The sequence below is a fragment of the Crinia signifera genome, chromosome 3, assembly GCF_055691185.1.
Source record: "Crinia signifera chromosome 3, ASM5569118v1, whole genome shotgun sequence".
NCBI classification, from domain to species: Eukaryota; Metazoa; Chordata; class Amphibia; order Anura; family Myobatrachidae; genus Crinia; species Crinia signifera.
In genome coordinates, this window is record NC_139219.1 from 143,496,955 (window position 1) to 143,523,016 (window position 26,062).

The 26,062-nt window shown below is 39.4% G+C and overlaps 1 protein-coding gene across 2 annotated transcripts; it reads right to left on the reverse strand.

Annotated features, from left to right (window-relative positions):
• Positions 1–5,952: 5,952 nt before the first annotated feature.
• Positions 5,953–25,525, reverse strand: MYB (MYB proto-oncogene, transcription factor). 2 transcript variants are annotated; one of them, XM_083176650.1, is made up of 16 exons: positions 25,140–25,525; positions 21,502–21,616; positions 20,517–20,588; positions 19,580–19,672; positions 19,016–19,236; positions 18,049–18,280; positions 17,127–17,195; positions 16,613–16,717; positions 15,063–15,305; positions 13,816–14,178; positions 13,242–13,387; positions 12,298–12,412; positions 12,073–12,198; positions 10,429–10,536; positions 9,470–9,577; positions 5,953–7,247 (listed from the first exon to the last, which is right to left on the reverse strand). In XM_083176650.1, exons 1-16 carry the CDS (start codon positions 25,160–25,162, stop codon positions 7,137–7,139), a joined length of 2,250 nt encoding a protein of 749 aa, XP_083032776.1. In that variant the 5' UTR covers positions 25,163–25,525; the 3' UTR covers positions 5,953–7,136. The 2 variants fall into 2 exon arrangements, with proteins under 2 accessions (XP_083032776.1, XP_083032777.1); XM_083176651.1 differs by lacking the exon at positions 13,816–14,178 and having other exon boundaries at positions 25,140–25,513.
• Positions 25,526–26,062: the final 537 nt, after the last annotated feature.

The window sequence follows — 26,062 nt, forward strand, 5'->3', positions numbered from 1 at the left end:
ATTAGACATTGTAAAGAAGGTCTGCAAAGATATTGCTTTTATATACCAATTCAATGTAATAGATAAGATTGATCACTGGGAAGTTCAAGAGCAAATAGTAATATTGGTTGGCATGAGATATACGTATGGGAACATATGGTCCAGGAATGGGTTAAAATATGAGCAATGTGGTACCAGTGGAGAGGCAGAATCAGCTTATAAGAAAGCAAAAGGGCAGACCCAGGAAGTCACAAAAAGCAGTCCTAGGGGAGCAGACAAGGAGAATCATGGCTTGTCTTATATGAAAAGAAAAAAATGGTAAATAAAGTCAAATAAAATAAATAAATGATTTAAGCTGCTGAAGATGGTACCTGAAATAAAATAAGTAAGCAAGATTTTTGTAAGGGCAGATGTTTATCAGCTCTTTTCTGAATAGATGGTGAGGGTGTGCGGGTATAAAAGTCAGTTTTTCTTGATGTTTCCGGTATGCTAAACTATCCCTATTACCTTCATAACACAATACAGTAGCAACTACAAACAAATTGAAAATATCCTGGAACGACATTGGCACATTCTGCATTTGGATAATGACTTAACGAGTATGTTACCAGAAAAAACGAAAATGATATACAAAAGAGCAAGCACTCTAAGGCACAAACTGACACAGAGCTTCATAAAAGACAAAAAGAAACCATCAAATCCTGGATTCTTCCCATGCCTCAAATGCATGGGATGCAGAACAACAAAACAAATATCCACCAAACCAAAATAAATCTTTTACTCAAATCAAAGTAAGAAACAATACAAAGTACAACAACAAATAACTTGTGAAACAGAAGGTGGAATATACCTCTTGGAGTGTCCATGTGGCCTCCAGTACGTGGGCCAAACGAAAAGTAAAATAAGAACAAGAATATCGGAGCATATTTACAACATAAAAAGGGCATCACAACTCATGGAGTTGCCTATCACTTCCTAACTGTACATAAAAAAGACCTCACTGAATTGAAGTTCATGACCATCGAACACATAACAACCCACTGGCTTGGAGGAGATATAGTCACAGAACTTAAGAAAAAAGAAACAAAATGGATTTATGATTTAAGAACCCTCACCCCAGCTGGACTGAATCTAGAAATATAATTGAATGTACTGTATTCCTATAAAAATAAAAATACTAACTGAATATTACTAACTGAAAACATTTTAACATCAACAGTATACTTTAAACTGCTGAAGCACATGGTTACCACCAAAATTTAGAAAACTTCCTGTTTTTAAATTCCGCCCTTTTAAATAAAGTTTTGTGCAAAAAAAGAAGAAAAAAATCAAATAAATAGAGGGAAGCGAATACAGGAGAGCATTCTTGACTAAGAACTTTGCTCAAAACGCGTTGGTTGCTGACCGCCGACGACCGGAAGCGCACACAGCCAAACTTCCGGTCACACGGAGAAGCCGAGGCGGGACGAAGAGACAACACGCCACTGCTCAACAAGCAAGCTGACAGGTGGGAAATCCAGAAGAGGACACAAAGGTATGATAGGGATAGTTTTTTCCACATCACTCCATGCCACAAAAATAATAGAGCAGCTCCAACAAATAACGCAGAAACACCTTTTTTCTTCACCTAATCAGACAGATCGGTTCAGAATGAAGGAGAGTGAAATGGGAGTTCTAGATGAACAGACACTAGAGTTAAGAATGTGAGCCTAATACTCTGGCACTGAAACGTGTCTAGAGATTACTTTAAATAGATTTTGCCCTGTATATTCCTGGTACTCAGTATAGATTCTATCAGATCGTTGCGTATTTCCTTACTTCCATGGCATACAACCTCGACTGAGCAGCTGATCTTCTGTTCTTATTTTTACATTAATGTTTCTTAAGTTCAAAGGTTTTGCGCTCAAAGATGCTAGATTTTAGATGAAAAATGGTGTACTCTGGAACATCTATACATACCCTACCATTGGGCACCTTTGTGACATAACCTTCCATGGGGGAGCTTTGTGATATGCCTTAAAGTGGTTGATATAGAAAAAAAATACTTTAAATACCTTCCTCTGATTGTTCTAGTTCTCTTTTAACTATGGAGATGCAAATTGTTAGATAAGATTTTTTTTTTCAGGGTTCCCCTCAAGAGGATAAATAAACAATTTAAAAATGTATAGTTTAAGAAAGTTGGTGGTTAACAAACATTTTGTCATGACCACCATCTCAGCTATCCTTGCTCCCTGTGCTGTCCCGGTCCCACAGACCTCTGATGTGTTACCCTCTGTCGTGGCGCTCACCTCCGCTGCTGATACCCATGCCGGCTGTCTGTGTTCTGTCACTGTCACCGCCAGGTGACAGTTGTGGTGTGCAGTCTCCTGCTGTGTGGGCTCCGGGTGGCGTGAGGCACGAGCCGCCATGATGGTGTCCGTATAATGTTAGGCCTCAGGCTGGGAAGCACCGGCTGCAGCGCCTCCGCCGGCTAGTTTCTGTCGCCGCAGATGGCGGCGGCCATCTTTCTGGTTCACACAGCCTATGCTGCATGGCTCCAAGTGTTATGTCACACGTGCAGCCAATCACCGCTTAGCTCAACCCTTAAATACTGACTAGCCGGGCCAGACCGCCAGTCAGTACAATGATGTCCACCCATTAGCATCATTGGACATTCCTGGCTATCCCTGTAGTATCCACTACAGGCATCTATCGTCTTTTGGTGAAAGTCTATCCTGATCTCCTGCTGATTGTCTACTGCTCCACCATATCGTCCACGGGAATCCTCTGCCACCTATTAGGACAAGGTTAACCCCCCAAAGGGTGTCATCTTCATCCTCGCCTCCGGACGGTTATTATCCGTGGTCCGCATCCCTGGTTCTGCAGCTACGATCTCATTCAGCACAGATTTCAACTGGACTTCATCTTGTTCTCATTCCCTTCTTCATCCAATCATCCAATTCTTCATCCAGTCATCCAATTCTTCATCCAATCTTTCATTCAATCATCCAATCATTCAACTTCTCAATCATCTTCAAGCTTTTCCAATAAGTATTGTTTATTATTGTCTTTTTCCAATTTATCAATATCTACAGTAATTCATTGTGCCATCATTCATATCTTGTACCACAGTATTTTCATTAAAAAAGGTTTAATTTTATTAAATTGCTTCACTCCAGTCTGTCGTTCATGCAACAGCCCTACATTAAAGCACCCAGCCTCCGTTACACTCCGGCTGGTGCTTTATGAAACGTGACACATTTAATACTAAGCTCCATTTGTGCAGATTTGTACAGCTGCATCTAACAACATAGCATTCAGTAATAATGCCACAATGATAAAGGAAAAGAGTTTTAACCACACAAAATAAATGTCATACACTACCAATCAAAAGTTTGGGTTCACTTAGACATTTCCTTATTTTTGAAAGAATAGCACTGTTTTTTTCAATGAAGATAACATTAAATTAATCAGAAATACACTCTATACATTGCTAATGTGGTAAATGACGATAATAGCTGCAAACGTCTGGTTTTTAAAGGTATATCTACATAGGTGTATAGAGGCCTATTTCCAGCAACCATCACTCCAGTGTTCTAATGGTACGTTGTGTTTTCTAATCGCATAAGAAAAATAATGGATTAGAAAACCCTTGTGCAATTATGTTAGCACAGCTGAATGCAGGTTTGCTCGTTAGAGAAGCTATAAAACAAGCCTTCCTTTGAGCTAGTTAAGTATCTGGAGCATCACATTTGTGGGTTCAATTATACTCTCAAAATGGTCAGAAAAAGAGAACATTCATGTGAAACTCGACATTCTTTGCTTGTTCTTCGAAATAAAGGCTATTCCATGTGAGAAATTGCCAAGAAACTGAACATTCCTACAACGGTGTGTACTATTATATTCAGAGAACAGCACAAATGGGCTCTAAACAGAGTACAAAGAGAAGTGGGAGGCCCCATTGCACAACTGAGCAAGAAGACAAGTACATTAGAGTCTCTAGTTTAAGAAATAGACACCTCACAAGTCCTTAATTGGCAGCTTCATTAAATAGTACCCACACAACGCATGTGTTTACAGTGAAGAGGCAACTCTGAGATTCTTGTCTTCCAGGCACAGTGGCAAAAAAAAGCCATATCTGAGATTGGCCAATAAAAGGAAAAAGATTAATATGGGCAAATTAGCACAGACATTGGACAGAGGAAGATTGAAAAAAAGTTTTCTGGACAGATGAATTGTTTGAGGTGTTTGGATCACACAGAAGAACATTTGTGAGACAGAACAAGTGAAAAGATGCTTGGAGAGTGCCTGACGCCATCTTTCATGCATGGCAGAGGTAATGTAATGGTCTGGGGTTGCTTTGGTGCTGGTAAAGTGGGAGATTTGTACAAGATAAAAGGGATTTTAAATAAGAAAGGCTATCACTCCAGTGCTTAATTGGAGACAATTTCCTCCTCCAACAGGACAATGACCTAAAGCACACCTTCAAATGATGCAATAACTATTAGGGAAGAAGCAGGCAGCTGGTATTCTGTTTGTAATGGAGTGGCCAGTGTAGTCACCAGATCTCAACCCCATTGAGCTGTTGTGGGAGCAGTTTGACCGTACACAAGAAATACCCATCAAGCCAATCCAATTTGTGGGAGGGGCTTCAGGAAGCGTGGGTTGAAATTTCTTTAGCTTACCTCAACAAATTAACATCTAGAATGTCAAAGGTCTGCAATGCTGTAATTGCTGCAAAAGTAGTATTCTTTAACTAAAGCAAAGTTTGAAGTAAGAAATTATTTCAAATATAAAATTATTTCTAACCTTGCCAATGTTTTGACTATATATTCATTTATTTTGCAACTCATTTGAAAAATATAAATCAGTTTTCACGTAAAACATGAAATTGTCTGGGTGACAACAAGCTTTTGAACGGTAGTGTATATTTCCATTGTTTACCAGCCATCCTGCAATACAAATCTTCATTTTCCAAGGATAGATCTGTCCCCATCCAATCTGCCCTTATTCAATAGACCTCTCAATGATACGGACATGCCCCACTTTATACAGCTTTAAGGACTGAGATGGCTTGACTTTACTAAACAATTTATGAATTTAAAAGGTTCAAAACTAGGTAGTGGTTAGTGGAATAGTCTCCTCCTATCAGAGGGCGTAGAGACTAACACAGTAGTAGAGCCATTTAAACATGTTTGGTATAGACCTTTTTAAAAAACCTAAGGGAATGATTCTGGCTGGTTTGCAAAAGCAAACTCCTTCTTTAATGGACAAAACCATGTGCACGGCAGGTGGGGCAGATGTAAAGTGCAGAAAGAGTTACATTTGGGTGAGTTATTTTGTTTCTGTGCAGAGTAAATACTGGCTGCTTTATTTTCACACTGCAATTAAGATTTCAGTTTGAACACACCCCGCCCAAATGTAACCCTGCACATGTTACATCTGCCCCACCTGCAGTCTGCAGTGCACATGGTTTTGTCCATTAAAGAAGGAGTTTGCTTTGCAAATCAACCAGAATCAGAATCACCCCCTAAAAATAAAACCGGGTGGAGGTTACCAAAAATGTAAACAAGGGGCAGATTAGATGTGCTAAGTGGATCTTACCTGCCATCAAATTCAATGTTTCTATGTTTATTCTGTCGCTATAAATGTAATGCACAGCAACTTTTGATGCCTTTTTCTAAATACTATTACTGGACCTACCTGATCACTATTACTAGCTGTCTCCCATCTAAAATCTGAGCTCATCCCATCCTACTAATTAGGTTTCAAAATGTTTTGCCAGATGTGAGGTGTGATATTGTTAGAGTAATCATATCTAATACATTATGAATACCAATACATAAAACACAATATTACAACATGATGCCTCGCCCCCCCCCCTCCATTTATTTATTTATTTAATATGTTCTTAATTTTCTTGAAAAAAGAATACAATATATATATATTAAAAAAAATACATATTTTTTTTTAGAAAACACTCTTTATTTTATTTTCATTGTTTTTTTATTTTTTTACAAAGGCAGTATAAAATAAGTGCAGAGATGCTGCACAAAATCTTTTAAGGCAGCAGATTCAGAGTATACAAACTTTCCATAAGTCCAGACAAAAGGCAGTAACTGTACAAAACAACACAACATTGGGTCAGAAAGTGAGGACTCTATAAAATAGAACTCAGGTGAAACAGACAAAAAAAAAACAAAAAAAAAACATGAATACATAAATGCAGTCTTCTCCCAAACAAATGAAGGTGCAATTTTCAAAAGTCTCCCAATATTATTTATCTAGAAAATGTACAAAATTGTTCATAAAAAAAAAGTACAAAAATGTTATGAAATGCTAGTGCACAAATTAGCAGACATCAACATAGTGGTCTTTTCATACATATTCAAATTATATTTTCACAATGCCAGCATGTCTACATGCTACAGTTATAGCAGCAGGGATAGGGGGTAAATAAAAAAAACATACACATAACAAAAACAGAATTCTTGCAAATTTATAAAAAAAATTAAATTAGTGAATAAAAATATAATTTCTTTTTTTTTTCATTAAAAATATTTCCAGTCAGTAGCCATTTAAAGCAAGCTAATTTTATATAAAAAAATCTTAAAAAAATAAAATTAGCACGCACACTGATATGTTAAAAAAGTTTAAAATCGTTTTACAATTTTGAGCATTCACAATATTGATTCCCACTTGTGCCTGTTATAAATATTGAATTGTAGTAATGCTTGGTACTGTTGTGTATCAATGCATTTTATCTACTGGCAATTAACCAAAAACTGGTACAGTTTCTGCTGGTAATAGGCCAAAAAAATATATAAACAACAATACTGGTATTAAGTTTGCTTGTTCTTAACAATATGTTCAAATTTTGAAAAAAAAAAAAAAACTAAATTACAATGCAACACCTAAATATATAGGCAGAATTGTCACTTTTTGAGTGTTGAAAAATCCATCCCTAAGTAAATTCTTTGGTTGGACGAAAATCCAACAAAATGCTCAGTGACTAGAACAAAATGCACTTGGTGCTTCTCCCAACTGTTGTACCACAACAAAATTCTCCCAATTAACAAAATTCCCAAAGCTTCATGAAGAGGAATTGTTCAACAAAATTCCAAACTGTCTTGAAGTGTTTCTAGAACAATAATGCTTGTTCGGGCACCGCTGTCTCATCACATTACAAGTGTGGATACATTTTTCATGTATTTGTGATACATTTCTGTGTACAGTTTCTGCTCTTCTGTTTTCCCACAGGACATTACTTCCCATGCATTGCCAAGTTGCTGGGGGGAGAGGAGAAGGATTATATTTAAGTCTTCAAGTACACAAGTAAGAATAGTCTTTATGGAAAGTTATACATTTCAAATAGAGTATATATTTGGCCTTCATATCCGATATGACAAAGCACCTTTGATCCTATAACAAACTTATGTGTTATGCATTATTTTCAGGTATTTTACTCCTAACTTAATAGCCATAAAAGCCAATTAAACATTAGTTATTATGAACAATTGACCTAACGTAATAGCCATAAATGCTAATTAAATATTAGTTACTATGAACAATGGACCTAATTCAGCAAGGATGGCTAGTCAGAGAATGTGCAGTGACTTGTGAGCAGAAAACAGTTGCCCAAACAGAAGACGACCCTTGCAATATTGCAAATAGCGATGTGTTTGTAGATCCATTCTGAAAAGCCATACCATTGAACAGTTTTTTCCATCTGCGGCAGTCTAGGATTTTTAACTTATCTGCTCAAGAACCCGGCCAGAAGTGGTCATTGCATATGTCAGAGACCCAACCAACAAACACCTGGACACGCCTGTGTTTTCATAAACACACCCAGAAAACACCATGTTTCTACCCCTAAACAATGGCTTTTTATCAATCAAAGTGTGACTACTCTGCAAAATCTGTGCGGATGGAGATTTTTTAGCTATTGGGGCACACGCATGCGCAGTAATTCCATTATACCTCAATTTGCAAATTCTCTAATTAGCGATCTATGCTGAATTAGGTACAATGGCTGCAAATAACTTATTTTATTAACAAATATCTTTTTTTCATTAGGTTTGGTCCCCTTTGAGGATAATATACTATAAGTCTACAAATACTGCACTGATAAAAGACACAATGTACATTTACCACCTGTTTCTTACCTAAAATACTAGTATACAATATGGATAAAGCACTAACACTGTTGGGTGTATTGAAGCATAGAGCCTGTGGGAGCGTGCAGTTGGGACACACACAGAACATTTCTGGACCAGATATATATCACCAAGCTACAGGTACAGTATGTAAAGATTTAGAGATTGAGTGAAATTATACCCAAAACTGAATCTTCAGCTTTTCTGTAATTATATTGTAATGCTAGAGGCATACCCTTGGCTTTGTTAGTAGGACTTATTTCAGGGAATAGTGGGAACAATTATTACCATTGGAATGCCATGTTTTATAAGTAATACTAGTTTGGTTACACTAGTTTTAGTTCTCACTGTGGATTAAATGTTACAATCACATGAGGGTTTGCATGTAACACCTGATCACTTCTGTATCCTATTTTCCAAAATCTTATTTAGCCAAAGAGCAGCAGAAAATGACGTGTAAATATCAGATTATGACAGTATTACCTTTTTCTCTAATTCCCTACCCACTCCCAACCTTCTAAGTACAGAAAAGGATAGGAGCCAGTAAATAGGTCATTGAAAGCAAACACTATAGCTGCATTCAATGTTAACGAAGCAATAAGTTTTCACTTTCATTGAGTGATTCACATTTTCCAACATGTGAGCTAATGCAGCCATAAGCAAACACTGTGTTGGTTCACGTTGAGTTTGGAGCTGTATTCATGCTCTGTCATTCAGTCTAACAATTTAGCTCTTGAGTGATCCCATTCCATTGTAGTCTAATTTGTTCCTTTTTGTGCTGTATAAACATTGTGTGGATTAGCCCTCACATGATTAAGTACTGATATCCTTCTTCCGCTGCCAATTATACCTGATTTTCACATATCACATCATCAATTAGCATATACTCAGAAATCTTGCTGCAGACAGTAAGTACACTGCTGTATACAAAAAACCCCGGTGCCTGACTGGTACAACTATAACAGGTCACATTACTACTGGCTCACAGTTTGATTTTGAGAGCTCTATATAATAATTTCAAAAGCTCTGTCTCATCACCTCAATGCACATGCAGTGAAAGCCTGGGCATGTGTCCAGAGGCTCCCACTGTGAGGGAGATGGGATAGACTTATCAGGAGGACCAGCTTGCCAGGCTAACTATAGGAGTGGACAAAGTGTTGGGGGAAAGAAAGTCAGAATGGTGCTGTGACCGAGTTGGTGGGAACAGCAGATGGGATACCGGATAAATATGCAGACTTGATGGGCCGAATGATTGTTATCTGCCCTGAAAATTCTGTGTTTCTATATGATGGGGGGTGGGGGGAGGCGGAGATGGAGGCCCAGTATATGCTGGGTTTATTATAATTATTGATTACCTGTAGTGGGCTTGTCAATGCTCTATTCCTGGGCATAGTAATATATTTCACTCTGTGGTCTTCTCTATCTGACATAGGTTTCATCAGCAGAGAACTGGTAAGTAAATTCTGGAAAACATAAGACAGAAATGGTTGCAGGTGGATAAAACAATATTTCCATAAAAGTTGTTTCTCCATTATAAAAACACCAATTAATTTAGGGAGTATACTTGGTCAGTCACAAACATTCCCACTGTGTGTGGTTTCTATCCTATTATTATATCCTTGTGATTTGGGATGAATAACTTTCTCCCTGTGGGCCAGTGCTCTCTCAAACTGGCTACACTATATAACAATGACATACTGTAATAACGAATAATCTAAAAAATATCACAATGTATCTGATTGTTATATTCATTTAGATCTAAGCTGAAAAACAAGAGGTAATCAGTGACTATTAGTGACACTTGCCTTATCTCTTTCCTACAGATGCAGCCAGGCTTAACTTTGTCGCTGGTAGTCTTATCCACGGCAAAGCTGGCGCAGCAAATGTGCCTGCTACTATGACGTGTGCATGAAAATCCACACACACGGCCATAGAATGAATGGGTGGCATACCCAATCACACCCGCAGCTTGGAGCAGCAATTGTGACCTTGCCAAGGGTACAAATAGTGTGGCTACATCTGTATAAAGCGCTACGATAGCTCTCACAAGCAGGGCCCTCTTCCCTCATGTGCTTTTCCTTCTCATACTTAAACCATTTTTGATGGCACCAAATCCCCCAGGTTTTCTGCCACGCTGATACTTATTCCAGTGTCCCGTTCTGATGCAGCTATATTTATATATCCTTGTCCTGTCCTGTCTTGAAATGTAAGTCAGTGTTTTTCTTAATCAATGATGTACTCTGTAGTTGGGCGCTGCGGATCCTTGTGGTCCCATATAAATAAAGCATAAAAATACGATGCAATCTATACTTACTGGAGTATCTTCATGAATATTCTGATGTGTGAATAACTGAGCAGTGAGGTTTTCATTATCCCAATGGCTGGAGAAGAAGTTGCCAACCTTATAAGTTGGAGACTCCACCTGACAATGAGAACAAATAGAAACAGTGTAAGTGACATATTTTGCAATTGAGCATATTCCTGTAGGAAGAAACCAATGGCTGATTTATCAACAAGTTTTACCATATGCTGCATACAATAAAACGTGTTGATAATTCAGCCCCTATACGCATTGTGACCAAATTTACATATCATATAAACGGTATGTGGGTGGTATTCAATTCTGGATTCCGACTGTCGGAACGTTCCGACACTCGGAATACTGGCCCGACTGTCGAGTGCCGAAAAGGGCTGTAAATTGTCAAGATACGGCTGTGAATTTAACAATCCACGGCCGTTTCCAACAAAACAGATCCGACTGGTTTGAAAGTCAGATATGTTTTGTCGAGAGCCGCCTTCAATGCTGTTGATATTAAGGGTATCCTGGGATAATATGCATGTTATTGAAGACATATCTTTTATTCTTGCAGCATTATAGGTTATTTTCACACTTTAATGCTGTTAAAGGGACTACAAAATGATTATTATTTATTAACATTTACTAATATATTAGTATTTTCTGTTGTGTTATTCAATTGGGGAACACTGAATAAATAACTATTATGTACTTCCCTTCAAACTATTGTTTTTGTCATCTGCTATATTACGCCCTTGAAAGACTTCTTGCGCTATTATTTTTGTCACATTTAGCAATTGCATTTACCTCAAGAATACTGTATACAAAAATTATATGGAAACATTATTTATTACTAAAAACTATAAAGAGACGCCTGAATATAATACATTTTTGGCATTCTAAAAAGTTGGGACTATTTTCTAGCAATATTCACAATTAGGGATGCCAATCCCGTAGCATTTTTTAAATCACGAGACTGAAAAATGCTCAATCCCGAGATGCTCGGGATTGAGTCTGTCAATGTAGAGATTTACTTTAACCCCCTTCCCTCCCCCACAGCCCCCAGCCCTGCATTTACATTGCAGTAGGGGCAGACAGCAGCTGGATCCTCTTGTATCGTCTTGGGCAGTATGCCTGTTGGGTCGGCGGCAGCAGTGTAGTGTGCAGCGAGGGGTCAGGAGCAGCCAGGCAGCTTATATTAAAGGTACTCAGTGTGGCTTTAAAAACATGGTAAATTACGCATGCGCCTATTGATGTTGGGATTGGAATTTCCAATCCCGGGATTCAAATCCCAGCGTCTTTAGGACCAATCTTGGCCTCCCTATTCACGATGCATCTTGAGAATTAGCAATGAAGTATTTTTCACAAATAGACATATGTATTCAGGGCGGACACCGGGTCGGAGAAGGGGAACGCCCAGCTTTTTATGGGTGTCCCCATGAAAATGCTGGGCATTCTCCTGGGAACGCAGATGGGCCGATGCCTGCTTGGGGTGGGTGGCTGATGACACATGACATCAGCATCCAGTTTTCACTGGCTTTTCAAGGGCATTCGTCAGGGCGGTGCTTACTTATGTCTGAATCAGGCCCTTTGATTCTAGGGTATTAGTTATTACATAGTGACTATGAGGACTAAGAAGCCTCTGGCGACATGTGCACTCACCTCTTGCTTAATTTTCTTTAACAGAGGCTCATCACTCTCATGGAGCTCAGGACCAATACCAGACTCGTCAGATTCCTGTTTGATGACTTCCTGCAGGTCTTCTGCAAGATGTGAGGGTGTGTGATGCTAAGAACAGAAGAGAGAAAATATGCTGAGTGATAAAATATATTTCACTACTAACTTTCATCTGTTCACATAAGATATGTAGTTTGTCCACTAACTCACCAAAAGTTTTAGTGGCCCGTATTTGAATTCCTGAGCTGCTAAAGCATTTTTGAAAGGCGTAGGAGTTCTTGGAGAGCTATCCAAAATCGATCTTCGAATAGCTGGAGTCCTAAGGCTACAGGTGACAGGAAATATATGCAGGTTTAGCATTCTTCACAATCTCCAAACTGATATAAACATGACATTTTACAAATAAGTCCTATGCAATCGAAGAAATCTGTTTAGGAAACATGCTTCACTGTAAATATTACTAAATAATAAAAACATACCTTCTTGCATGCAATAATGAAGGTGAAAATCAAACATGCCAAAATACTACATTTTTTAAATTTCCACCGCCTCCTCCGCTCAAATTCTTTGCATAAACACTACAGTAAAAGATACAGGTGTATGTGGTGGCCGGATGTGATAGCATCTACTAAGGGGGTTATTCTGGTTGACTCACAAGGCTGCGAATTTGCAGCCTTGCGAGTCCACCAAACCCTGCCTGCGAATGCAGAGCAGCCAGCCACCCCCCTCTCACACACAGGCTGCAAATGGATGTTTAACATAAACATCCATTCGCAGGGCAGGGGGAACCTTCCACATCTTTCAATGGTCCCCCGACCATCGGAAGATGTGGAGGGTGCACGCATATAAAAGTGACTTTCGAGCCACATACATATACGTGCACTCTGGGAAGGAAATGGGCGGTGATGTCAGCTGCCCCCCCCCCCCCCGGCCTCATTAGCATGAGAACACCGAGTGTACTCCTGGACTTTCCCATATGCTAATGGGCTGCCTGGCACCTCTCTCCGACCCATGCCCACTGTCCTGGATGTGTCTGTGCATGCGCAGATGCACACCATCGGTCCCTTGTGCGAATGCATGGGGGATGCGAATGGAATAAAATAACCCCCAAGTATAATGAATTTGGAGTAAAAAATATAGCAGAAATAACATACATGTGGTTTTCTTTTTGAAGCCGCAGTGTTTGGTCCCGGTGAAGTGGTGCTGTTATGGTAGTCTTATGAGAGGCACATAGAGGGGTGGAGGTGAGAGTGGGGTGCTCCATATCCAAATTGTCATGTGCTGCTGAGGGGTTCAAGAACTGCAAAGAGTAGGCAAATTGATTAATATTAGTGGTTAGAGGTACTAAGCAGAGAAAATAAATATACTGTTGTAAATACACACTCACAAACAAGCAATAACACTAGCCACGAAGTGTGTTAGTGTTAAGGGAATAACAGAAAGCAATTACCGAGAGCAGTGTTAGAGAATACCATCACCAAAATGCAAGTCAGGAAAGCACCAGCAACTTTATCAAGAAACAACCCTCCTCCAAAATGCAAAACAAAAACACCAGTTAGTATTGCTGCTAAACTAATGTCACAGCTCAAATTTAACAGTGATTGAACTACAGTGTGAAATCAACAAGGATTTAATTAGTCATTTTTTCCAAACAAATTAGTTTCTTTATTGTTAATTCTCTAGTGACTGCTGAGAATTAGTGAGAATTGTGCAGAAGTCTTCATCTACCTGAGAGGGAGAGAAAGGCAGGCTTTCGGTAGGGGAGCGTTTGGGCGTAGAACTGGCAATGTCAGCCAGGTTGAAGAGACCACTCTCTCCACTGGCTAAGCAACTCAGACGCCCTCTCTTTTTGCACAAGACGATCAGCGGCGACGACGTGCATTTTGGGGAGTTTGAGAAGCTGGGCGTGGTGAGCGAACCCACATACAACATGCTTTTGCTTAAGTTTGTATTGGGTTCATCTCTTGGGCTGCATAGGCTGCCCATCGCCTCCGGAGGCTCTGAGTCTCGGCCTGAGGGAGATTTGCTGGGTGAGGAATCTGCTTGCTCATTGCTTTCAAAACTGTTGAGTTCACCCCACGACGAAGAATCCTGAAAACAATGTAGGAGGCACGGAACTTTAACAAAATATAAGGTGCCACCCCAAATAGTTCTATATAAAAAAAAAAAACATTTGAGGCATAGTTTTGTGTATTACAACTTGCTAAAATGTACAGAGATTTACAAATAGGGTACAGCAGATGTTCAAGTTCCTTTTCAGAATTATGCTTTCCTCTATAAGGATTTTCTAATGCAGGCCATACATCTGCCCCTTAATTCACTGTTCTGTCGATGGGATCTGTCTGGGAATTGTGGAAATTCAAAATGTTAAAAACCCGCAACACTTTTGAGTTGGAATCGGGAAATTGAGATTATCCCAAATGTCGGGTTTCATTAATCACCTGACCCCAGCAGAACAGGGAATTGCCTCGGGACAGGCTAGATGTATGAGCCCCTTAAAACTAGGATCAAGTTTTCTGTACCTGCAACATTTTCATGGGTACATTACAATTTTTCCAACTAAAAGAGCAGTGTTTTGTAGTGCCACAGAAAATGGAGGTGCATACTTCCTTAAAACAAAAGCACATCTAAATGAAGCATTAATAAAAATACAACATGCAGGCTTGTTAAGCTTGATAAAGAGGGGAAAGCATTTTATGCAATGAAATAAAAATTACAGTGTGCCTTATAGGCATATAGAAATGTGCACAGGCATACCAACTGACGTTCTATTGAAATCTACAAATTAAGTTATTCCGAATGCAAAGTACTAAACACGCCTCTTCCATTTACAAGTGAGCCAGAAAAAGTAGAGGTTATGCTATTTTCTTCATCTGTTAGCAGATTTGAATTCTGTCTTCTAACTCCATGTACTGTAACATTATAAATTATGTCCGAACTCAGACTCTGCCTACATTAATGAAACTGCTACTTACAGAATCTATAAGCTGCAGTGTTTCTGAGTATTCGGGCATGTTTTTCATCTGTATTAATAGGTTGACTCCGAAGCACCTGGCAGGAGAAGCACTTTCTTCAGGAAGGCAGCCATGGTCTGCTGGTGGGGAAGGTGTACACATATGGGGCTCCCCCAGGCAGGACGCTGGAGCACTGTCCCCATGGGGTTTAGAGTTGTCAGCAATTGTTGTACTATGCCATACAGGATAGACCCCTGCATGATTCTGTGAAACAGAAGGTGACAATTTAAAAAAAAATTGAAAATGAAAAAAGGTTAAAAAGAAGGAACTTACAATGAAATTGCTCAAGGTGTCTCACACACAGCTAGGGGCCAGATAAAAGCAGTTGCATCATCTGAAAAACTTACACTTCTGAAACAGTTGTCAAGATGTTTCCTTTCATTAATGTAGTACCCTGCTTGAAATGTTGCTGTGTGTTGTGTCATCTTGCAATATTACTATTTCATATTGCAGCTCTACTCAAGTGTCATTGTTTGTGTGTAAAAAATCAGGAAGTTTAAATACTAATCCTCATAATATGCTCGGTAATCATCAACAGTTTATATCTGAAACATTACGCTTGGCTTTTGCAATTATTTTTTTTTTTTTTACATTTTAGAGCATAGCTTAACCTTACTATTTTTACCAGAACAAATACTTGTAATGTTATGTAGAATCTTTTCATTTATTATAATCACATAAAAAAATAGTGCTTTCACACACTTGTTATGAAAAACAAAGTTGTCAATTTGTGTTTAAGATGAAGACCACTTCATGGTGGCCAGGATTGTATGTAAATGAAACCAGCTCCTGTAGTTTCCAGTTACACTGTGTGAGGATGCACCATTCAAGTACCAAATGACCCATGCATGCCGCCACACAGTGCAAAAAGCCCTATCCCTGATAAGATTCTTCCTGATGTTTGAGTAGAACATTAAAGGATATGGCAGTCAATGTGTAATTTTCCCCACTGTACCAAGAGCTTAAATGGGAAATTTACTAAGATGTGTATTCTACTTCACATGTGATGTTGCTATGGGCAACCAATCAGAAACTACTTCTTATTTATTTAGCACCCTCTAGAATATAGTAGACAGGACCTGATTGGTTGCCCATATAAACATCACATGTGAAGTAGAATATACATCTTAGTAAATTTCCCCCTAAGTGTGGTCAGCAGTGCATAGGATGCTACTGCAGCTCTCAATCTCATCCGATTTCTCTAGCAACATGAGTGGCCAAAATGAACAATATTCCTGTAGCACAACCTTCAAGACTAGATTGAGGATCTGCCTTTTGTCTCTCTTAAGATATTTTCACTAAACGTGATTAGACAAGGTGGCAGGCAAAATGTTTTATGAGAAGCATGTAAACAGTGAAAAGAATAATAATGCTAATACATATATATAGTTTGTTTAGACTAGAGGGAAAAAATAAAGCACAAGACTAGAAAGTTGAGGGGAGGTATTTAAATATTATTTTAATTAACTTTTACTGGTCCTTCAAGCATTTAATCATATACTATAACTTACTGGTATTGCAGGATGTCCCTTTAGTTCATTCTCTGTTGACATAAGAAGTAATTCTAGTTCTTTTATCCTCTTTTCTTTTTCGGGATCTTCCTCATTATAGTGCCTCTGGGGACCAAAACACAATTTTTTAAATAAATAAAAAATCAACTGTACATGCCATCCATAATTACTTCAAGGCTATCAAAGAGTTAATCATTTAAAAACAATATATATATATAGATCCGAAGACTGCGATAACAAAAAACACTGGCAATGATTCCACTATTCTAGCTTAGTCATTGCTTCCTCTTTCCTGGCTTTCCTCTCCCCCGTATATGTGCGGAATTAGCTCTAGTAAGGAGATCCTAAAAACACCCATATAATAGTATGTATAATATAATAAATGTATAAATAATAGGTGCACATAAACACAAAGATGTTGCCGTGTATGATTACTAAACAAGTCAAATGTTGTAAAGTTAACCTAGATGTTCAGTTTACAAACCTATAATATGATTAAATGCAAGAAAAGTACCTGAACAACAGCCGTTGCTGGTTGAGGGACATTGACAATATTTACATGCAGTGCAACAGGATAAGGTGCCTATAAATATAATGACAAGCAAGTAATTAATCCTCAATAAAACAAATGATATATTTCACAGATTTCACGTTGTCAGTTTGGTTTGCTCACAACTATTTTATAACTTGTTGTTTGCATGTTTGGATCTATGCTGTATGAATTGTCTGCAGTTTCATCTCAATTTAGGATTGTGAGGTTTTAGGATAAACAGTAAACATGAGCTATTGTTACTAATACGTAGTAAACGACTCAAAATAACTTACTAAATAAGATAATAAAAGTTTAACTGTATCTTGACTAAAATGGTAGCATGAATATTTGCATTTTTTTTCACACACATCAAAACCGGGTGGGAATAGGACATGAACTTCATAATTCTGCTGTTACCATAGAATGTAATCTGAGCAGGATATTAATTCCTTGGCCTTTTAAGAACCTATTTCACTGACCAACATTCATGTTAATAGACAGCAAAGTTGTTGAAAAGATCTATCTGGTGCAATATTAAAATTGTAAAGAAATACACTGCTTTACCAATATAACAAAAATAAATCCTTTACATTTAGTATATTTTGTAAATTGAAGGCATATTGCATATCTACAACACGATCTATAGGTACATGATTCCCCTCTTTGAAAATGCGAGCAGATATAGATTGTAAGCTTGCGAGCAGGGTCCTCCTACCATTTGACAGTCTGTAACTACCCAGTTTGGTTTATCCCTATTTATAATTGTAGAGCACAAGGGAACCTGCTGCGTTGTATAATAAACTATTAATAAATAAACATATAAAAGCAAGAAAGATGGCTAGAAAAGCCTATTTGGAATGAAGTTTAGGAAGTATATGAATTTTTATTTTTTTGATAAACTTACATTCTGTGGCTCGGCCAAATGATAGTAAGAGAAGTTGTTCACACCATGGCCGCTTTGAGAGACTTGTGTGGAATGTGGGGTTTGAGTGGTGAAACCTAACAAGTGGTTGCCTTTCGGGAAGATTGTGGCTAAAGAAGGCTGGTTGGCTTTGGATGATTCCTGCAGATAACCTTCCTGTTCGACCTTGCGACGCATAGTAGAATTCCAGTGGTTCTTGATAGCATTATCTGTCCTGCATGAAACAATGCAAATAATATAAATTAAATAACAGATATGTGTTTAAATCTACTAAGAATGTGGGTTTTACTGGAATAGACTCCTTGTCGGTCTGGGGACTATGATGTATTGAGCTTCAGATTCAGGTAAGCATACACACTTAGCCATCGGTCACTGGATAAATTGTCCTGATGTTCAGCTGCGACTTCAGTCCCTGCAGCTAGCCTCCAGATGCACCCGTATATCTGTAGATATTTCAGGCATTGGCTCTGCTGCAGGACCGATTCGATATGTCTGAACTGCGTCATTCATGGCGTCATTCACAGACATATCAGTCATTACCAATATATTATCTGTTTGCTCAAATGTACAATGTATCGTCAGCGTTTACCTAGCATTAGAATACCTCAGAAGATCATGTACTAATAATCATGATCATGTACTGTGTAGATCATGTACTAAAAGGAGTGTATGGGTAGACTAAAGCATGCTGTACTGGAAACCTAAACATTTTTTAAAGTATTAATAGATTTTATTGAATTACAGTGGTTTATGTTTACACCATTAAAATCTAATGACACTTTTAATGAAAGACCTGGAACAGTTTTTAGATACAGAGGACCTATAAATATGAATGTGTAACCAACATTATACAAATACTGGACTCATTAAAATAAAATTGTAATAAACTTCTGAGAAGTTAATCCGCATTTAATGAAAACCATGTTCAATGTGGTATCTGTTACATTACCTCCCAGGAAGAAGCTTTGCAATTTCTGCCCATCTATTGCCTAGGCGTTTGTGAGCTTCATAAATGATTCTATCCTCCTCCTCGGTCCAAGAGGTCTTCTTCACTTCTGGATTGAGATGATTGTGCCACCTCTCTCTGCACTGCTTACCGATTCTCCCTTTCAAGTGCTTGGCAATCACAGACCAACGTTTGGGGCCATATTTCTGCACTAATTCGATCACCTTGAAAATACATGGGACATGACATCTGTTTTACAAATAACATTGCAATTCTTTGCTTTAAAATATTTGTATCTAGCAAATGCATCAGAACAATACTTAGCAGCATAGATATGTTATGATCATAGCTATGCAGGATTAGATCTAAGATGCAAGCAGCTTTGAGACTGCTTTATGTTGTACATGTTCCAACATAATAATTATTGCTTTACCATGATTTAGCACATTACAGACATACTAATGTGGAATTATTAAAAACAAGCATATCAGTAACAAAAAAATAAATCATGTGGTGGGTTTGTTAGATAACTCTAAACAGATGATTCAAACAGACACAAAAACATACCCGCTGATCTTCTTCTTTAGTCCATGGGCCTTTAATAAGTTCAGGGTTTAAAACTTTTTGCCACCGATGCTGGCACTGAACATCTGTTCGGTTCTTATTTTTTTGAGGAGGGGGAAAAGAGAAGACAAAAACATTTATCCCAATCTGATTTTCACAATAAAGAATTTTCTTTTTGTTACATGAGGTGTAATTATTGATCAAACTACACATCCCAGCATGCCCTGCTACAGTTTTACTATTTGGCCATGCCAAAACTGATGCAGGGCATGCTGGGATGTGTAGTTCAACAACAGCTGGAGTGTCAAGGTTAGCCATCACTGGTAAACTGATACCTTTATATGGCAAATTACATTAGGAAAAAAGAGGTATCAAATGATACATATTTTTATTATTTTGCTTTGCATTAAAGGTATTATGTTGTTTATCTAAAAAAAATAATAATAATGCCTAGGGTTTTATACTGTTTCTTCTAATCTGCTGTTTTTTTTTTCTTTAAAGAGCAGTACATTCTTTTAACCAACAGGTGTCATTGCTACAGCTGCTGTCTATAGAATCAATTACCTGACACCTGTAAAATTCCACATACCGTTGATCACTGAAAGCTATTTTTTTTTTTTACTATAGTGTTGATAACAATTGAATGACACATTATAGCAATAGTGTATCATTAAATGCAATTAAGAAGGATCAGGTTAAGAAAAATGTAAAATGAACATATAGAGGGGAATATTTATCAAAGCTTGGAGATACAGAAAATTGTGATAAAGTATCAATCAGCTCCTAAATGTTATATTTCAAACAGCCAGTACATTGTAAGGTAAAAGCTGAATGTCTGGTACTTTATCTCTCACAACTTTATGCAACACTTGTGAGCCATTATGAGGAGTTATAAGGATCAGAATGGCATGATGTCCACCCAAAAAGTCAAAACACTTACAGGAAGGAAGCTAGCTACAACTTTCCAGTCTTCTGTCCCATTCTGTTCCACTAGTTTTTTAAGTTTCTCATCCTGGAACAAAAGAAAGATACATATAAAACAACTGTAATAGAACAGTACTTTTACATACTGTAGCATCTATAATTATTGTGCTTTGTAGAAAGGCGACTGCCAGAAGAAGTATTGCCAATAATGATAGTACCACGCTCTGCTGTTGGTCAAGTTAACTGCGATTAACTAGTTCTAGAAAAAGTTCTTGTAGCATGTTTTAATGTTATCTTCTATAATGTGCCAAAAGAATGTCCAATGTTTATGAGCTACAGCAGTGGTTCCCAACCCTGGTCCTCAAGTACCCCCAACAGTGCACATTTTCCAGGTCCCCTGGGAGGTGCACTCATTATTCAAACACATTTTAAAAGATCCACAGGTGGAGCTAATTATTTTGCCTGTGATTCTGTGTGGCGACATGGAAAATGTGCACTGTTGGGGGTACTTGAGGACCAGGGTTGGGAACCACTGAGCTACAGTAACAGTGACATGTAAAATTAGTCATGAAAAACCTGTCTCTAGAAGCTGAATATTTTTCATGGATTGTAATTAAATCTAAAGTTAAACAGGGACAGTATATCTGCATTTAGGTAATAAAGATAGGCTGAAATCAAAGGAGTAACTGGAAACACCACTTGAAATACAACAGAGTTGGTAATTTTCTGGATTTAAAACAACTGGTATGAATGCTAGTCTCACAGATGTAAAGCTCCTGATACATCAAATAAGCTAGAACAAATGGCTAGCTGCTACTTGACATTGGAGCAAATGGTCACTCCCTTTCGCTCTCTAAGCAACCACATTACAACAACCTAGACTCTGGATACTGGTGATACTGAATGACATTCTATTACCTGGCAAATTAATAGTGGACAAAACATATGACAAAGGAAATAATATACATGAGCATTATATACATGAGCACCAAAACATTTACCTCTTCCCGCGTCCATCGAGTTTTGCCCAAGTGACGTTTTCCTTTGGAGAACAGACCATCGTAATCGTGCTCATACATTTCTATGTCATCTTCTTCTTCATCTGAGCTGTATATGCTGCATACAGAAACAGACATGACTTTAGGAAAAGTGGTCACCTTAGATGTTCAAATTTCCCTGTTGCAAACAGAAAAGGACACAAAAATCTAGAAATCCCGCACAACTTGATTTTGCTCGCTACTCGACTGCACTGTGATACTCTGAACAGGTTCTTCTGTTTTTGGTATCCACAGATACAAGACAAAGGTCCTGGCAGACTGTTCATTGCTCTGCATGTTCAGACCTGCTTTTGCTGTCAGATGAGTGGCAAATTGCACATTTGGCAATCTTTCCACCAATAAAGTCAAAATAAACCTGAATGTATGAGGATAGTAAAAGGAACCTGATATTGTGTGTCATTTACACAAGCAGGCCCTAAGATACTTTATGTGCTTTATGAAATAAAACATTTGTGAATGTCTGGAGGCAACTCAAACCTTTGTCTTCACCTTCTCTAGAGTCATCAGAATAAAGGAAGGAGCGTACAGTAAGCTCTGACCTTATGTTGTGGTATACATCGGTGCTGAGTGCAACTAATACATTATGTCAAGAGACAAATCTATGCACACAAAGCTAAACAAAACTGCATTCTAAGGAGATGTGCTTAAAAATATAGTTTTCACATGTATACATGGCTGACATAAACAAGGGCAAAATCAATAATGTACAAGCCTGCTTTAATAAAGTGAATTTGGCCAAAAGCCACAGCTATCACATTGTTTTGTATACAAACACAATTTCCAACACACCTGCAGATCATGGTCAAAGACAAAAGTAGTTTTACAAGAAAACTCCTGAGCAGATAAAGTCAATAACCTACTCAGAATCAGGCAATGTAGTGTTACTGTTGCAGACATGCTCTTATTTAGCTCCTTGCCAATGCTGTATAAGTCTCCTCCAAATACTTCATGCTGTTTTAGAATTACTATGTCAGCCTAATTTATGACTAAGGGATTTCCCCATTAGCAATATTTAAGTGAACGGAAAATGTCAGACACAATCACTAGCTACATGTCTTCTTTTTTATTTTTAATAAAATAAAAAAACACTACAAGAAGATAAAACGGATAGATGGCATTAGCACTATAATCTGGTGCTAGTACGTTTCATTAATGAAAATGGGCATGTTCTCAAACAGGAAACTAATTTCATGTTTCTCATATGTACCCTAACAAAGCATTTATCTTGGCTTAAAAACAGAGTTTCTGACACCAGATGTCCTGGTATGGAAAAAAGATGATGTTAAATGAAACTGCCTGATGAAAGAGAGATCATCTGCCTTGATACAGCAAGTGTATAAAGAGTTTAATAAGATAGAAAAAAAGGACGCAGACCAAAGATAGTTGGAGGACGCTTGATAGATTTCTTTTGTGTCAGCATGTGTACATTACTACCATTATTAAACAGGGAGTGGGTTAATAAATTTGACCAGTTTCATCAGAAAAGTGTGTGGTTAGAGTAAGGTAGGCAGTAAGTTATAACTTTGGCAGGAACTCAGTTATGCAATGGTCTAAGAGAGGTGAAGGGGAAGATAGATGGGCAGATGGGTGGGGGCTTTTTTTTGCCGCTTTTACAAATAGGCCAAGTCACACACACTGGCTGGATAGCACAGGAGTAGTTAACCCCCAACATGCTGGATGCTGTTGGTTTAAGCCTACATATTACAGTATCTTGCAAAACGTTACATATTTTCAAAGAATAAAAGTGCTGCAGTGCATTTAGATATTGGCATATATCAATATTTACTAAGAAAACCTGACTTGATCCATGTAGATTTCTCACAGACTATCTGGTTAATGTGACAGAATTGTTATGAAAAGGTTACTGAGGCAGCATCAAAACCACAATGATTAGACACCATAAGTAGAGGAGGAGGCGGCACCCTGGTGAAAGTACAGTATCTGTATAAGTTACATTTCAAGACATCTTAAAATAAAGATAACTCAAAAAACATATCTATCCATATGCAGGCATGCATGCACCTGACAGGTCTCTGATATACCCCTTTCCAATAACAAGATAACCTAGAACAACTGTGTGTATTATATATATATATATATATATATATATATATATATATATATATATATATATATATATATATATACATATGCAAGATTGAAGTAACAAGTGTTGCATAGACCGAAATAGGGGAAGACAATCAAATAAACCTTAAGCCCCTTTATAACAATCTACATTTTAATTTCAAACATACAACATGCATGATGGTACTGAATAAGAATAGTCATTCCTACATCAGGGTTCTGCGCAGCTAAAACTGCCGTAATAAGTAATCCCTATCCAGCAACCCATCTGGCTGCCCTGTCCTCACATCACCCACATCACCATTATCATCTACCTGCAGCAGTAATCTGTCACACACATCGCTGCTGCCGCTGCTAGTCTGACACATCCCTCTCTGTTTATTTTCCCAGACATGTGATAGCTGTTCCTGCATGCTGATGTGCCCCCTGGGTGTCAGCCTCATGTGCCGCTCTCCGTGTCCTGCTCTCCCAGTGTATGCGCTCATGCACCGCGTTCGCCCACAGACCCCCGCTGCAGCCACCTGTCAGGGGAACTTTCAGCATCCCAATGGGGCGTGTATCCCGTATCGGGGCTGCAGGCACAGCAGTCAGGGAATACAGCTTCCCCGGGTACTGCAGCAGCTGCGGGGACAGGACACAGGCAGGGACCTCCCGGGGGTGCATCAGGGTCGTACAAACGGTGACCGGCAACGGTGTCATGTCACCCCCCCCCCCCCCCTCCCTCGTCACACACACTACCACTATCACACACACACTGCCCCATCACCCCCGGCCACAGGGCGACATCTGGCCCGGGCGCACGCTGCCACTTCGGAGAGAGCATTTCCATTGGCAAAAGCGCAGCGGCAGGTGCCCGAAGTGAAAGGGAAAGCGGAGTGTGCGCTCCCACGTGTGCGGCTGCAGGGGCTCCCCGGCTACATCACCCGGCTCTGGGTGAGACATGTGGGTAGGTAAAAGCTTCCCCCAGCACACCCCACACTGATGCACTGGCTCCGGTCCTAGGGCAGCCGGCATCTGGGAGCGGGCTCATCGGCTGTATATATATATATATATATATATATATATATATATATATATATATATATATATATATATATATATATATATATATATATATATATATATATATATATATATATATATATATATATAGGGTTTGTGTATATAGTGTATTGTTTGCGGGTGGTGGTGGGGGGCGCAGTGTAGCCGGTGTCACCTGCCCCTGACACCGAGTGTGCGGGCAGCAGACATACACTGCGCCTATTACTCACAGAACGCACCTGCCAAATGTAACCTTATTATAGCATGGTGCCAAACAGCCGGTGATAGAGGGCAGCGGGCACCCTGCGCCCTACAGCAGCTGCCACACTGGCACAGTGCAGAGTGAGTGTCCGAGGCTCCGCTGGGTGACATTCCAGCCTCCATCCCGCACCTCCCGGGCAGAGTCCTGGCCGTGCCCGGGTATAGATCCCGCAGAGAGGGCGCTGTACAGTTACCTGTTCCTCGGTCTCCGGGCCATCCTGACACTGGCACACTGCTGGTGCTGCTGCTGCTGCTGGTGCTGATGTGCAGCCAGCGATGTGAGAGAAGTTTCTCAGGAGCCGCAGAAGGAGGGGAGGCGGCGGGGAGGGACAGGGGAGGGGGCAGCAGCAGCCTGAGAGATGATGGGGCAGCAGCCAGCGCTACTCTACTCACTGTAAACACAGCACGGGGAGAGATTCCCTCAAACAAAAGCCCATGGGACACTCCCCCCTCCCGCCAAATCTGGCGCCCTGCGCAGGCGCCCTGCCCCGGGGCAGCACCAGCAGTGGCAGCGGTGCAAGGAGTGCAGGGCAGCAGCGGGGAGGAGAGAAGGGGCAGCGCCAAAGGACCGGCGCCTTTTCCGGCATAATCCCCGCTCTGAGTGGCGGCCGCGCCGCTGCTGGGACAGACAGTAAATAGAAGCACAATGAAGACGAGCAGCCCGCTGTCACCCGGCTTCTACGCCGGTGGTGATGCCGGGGCTGTCACAGTGTGACTACCGTGCACCACATGCCACTGCACGCGGATGAGGGCTTACTTAGCATGTAGTATGACACTTCTATGTGCCCTTCTGGTATGATAGCAGCCTGGCACGCTAATAACTGTGGCATTGGACATACACAGCTGCATAACATGACACATGAGGACCTGCTCAGAGTGTCTCACTACTAGTAGTACTGTATGTGATCTGGGAGGACATTGGAGAGTGAGTGACTGCAGATGGCAGTCACACTCCTGCTGCTGTATACACACATGTTGTGATCTCTGACAGGAGGCGCCGCTTACTAAATTCAGTCACACACACGTATGTACAACTTATGAGAGTATTTTGCTTATGGAAATGTTAAGTGGTATCCCAAAATTGAGGATGCTGAGTGCTCAACAGCAAGCTTCTATG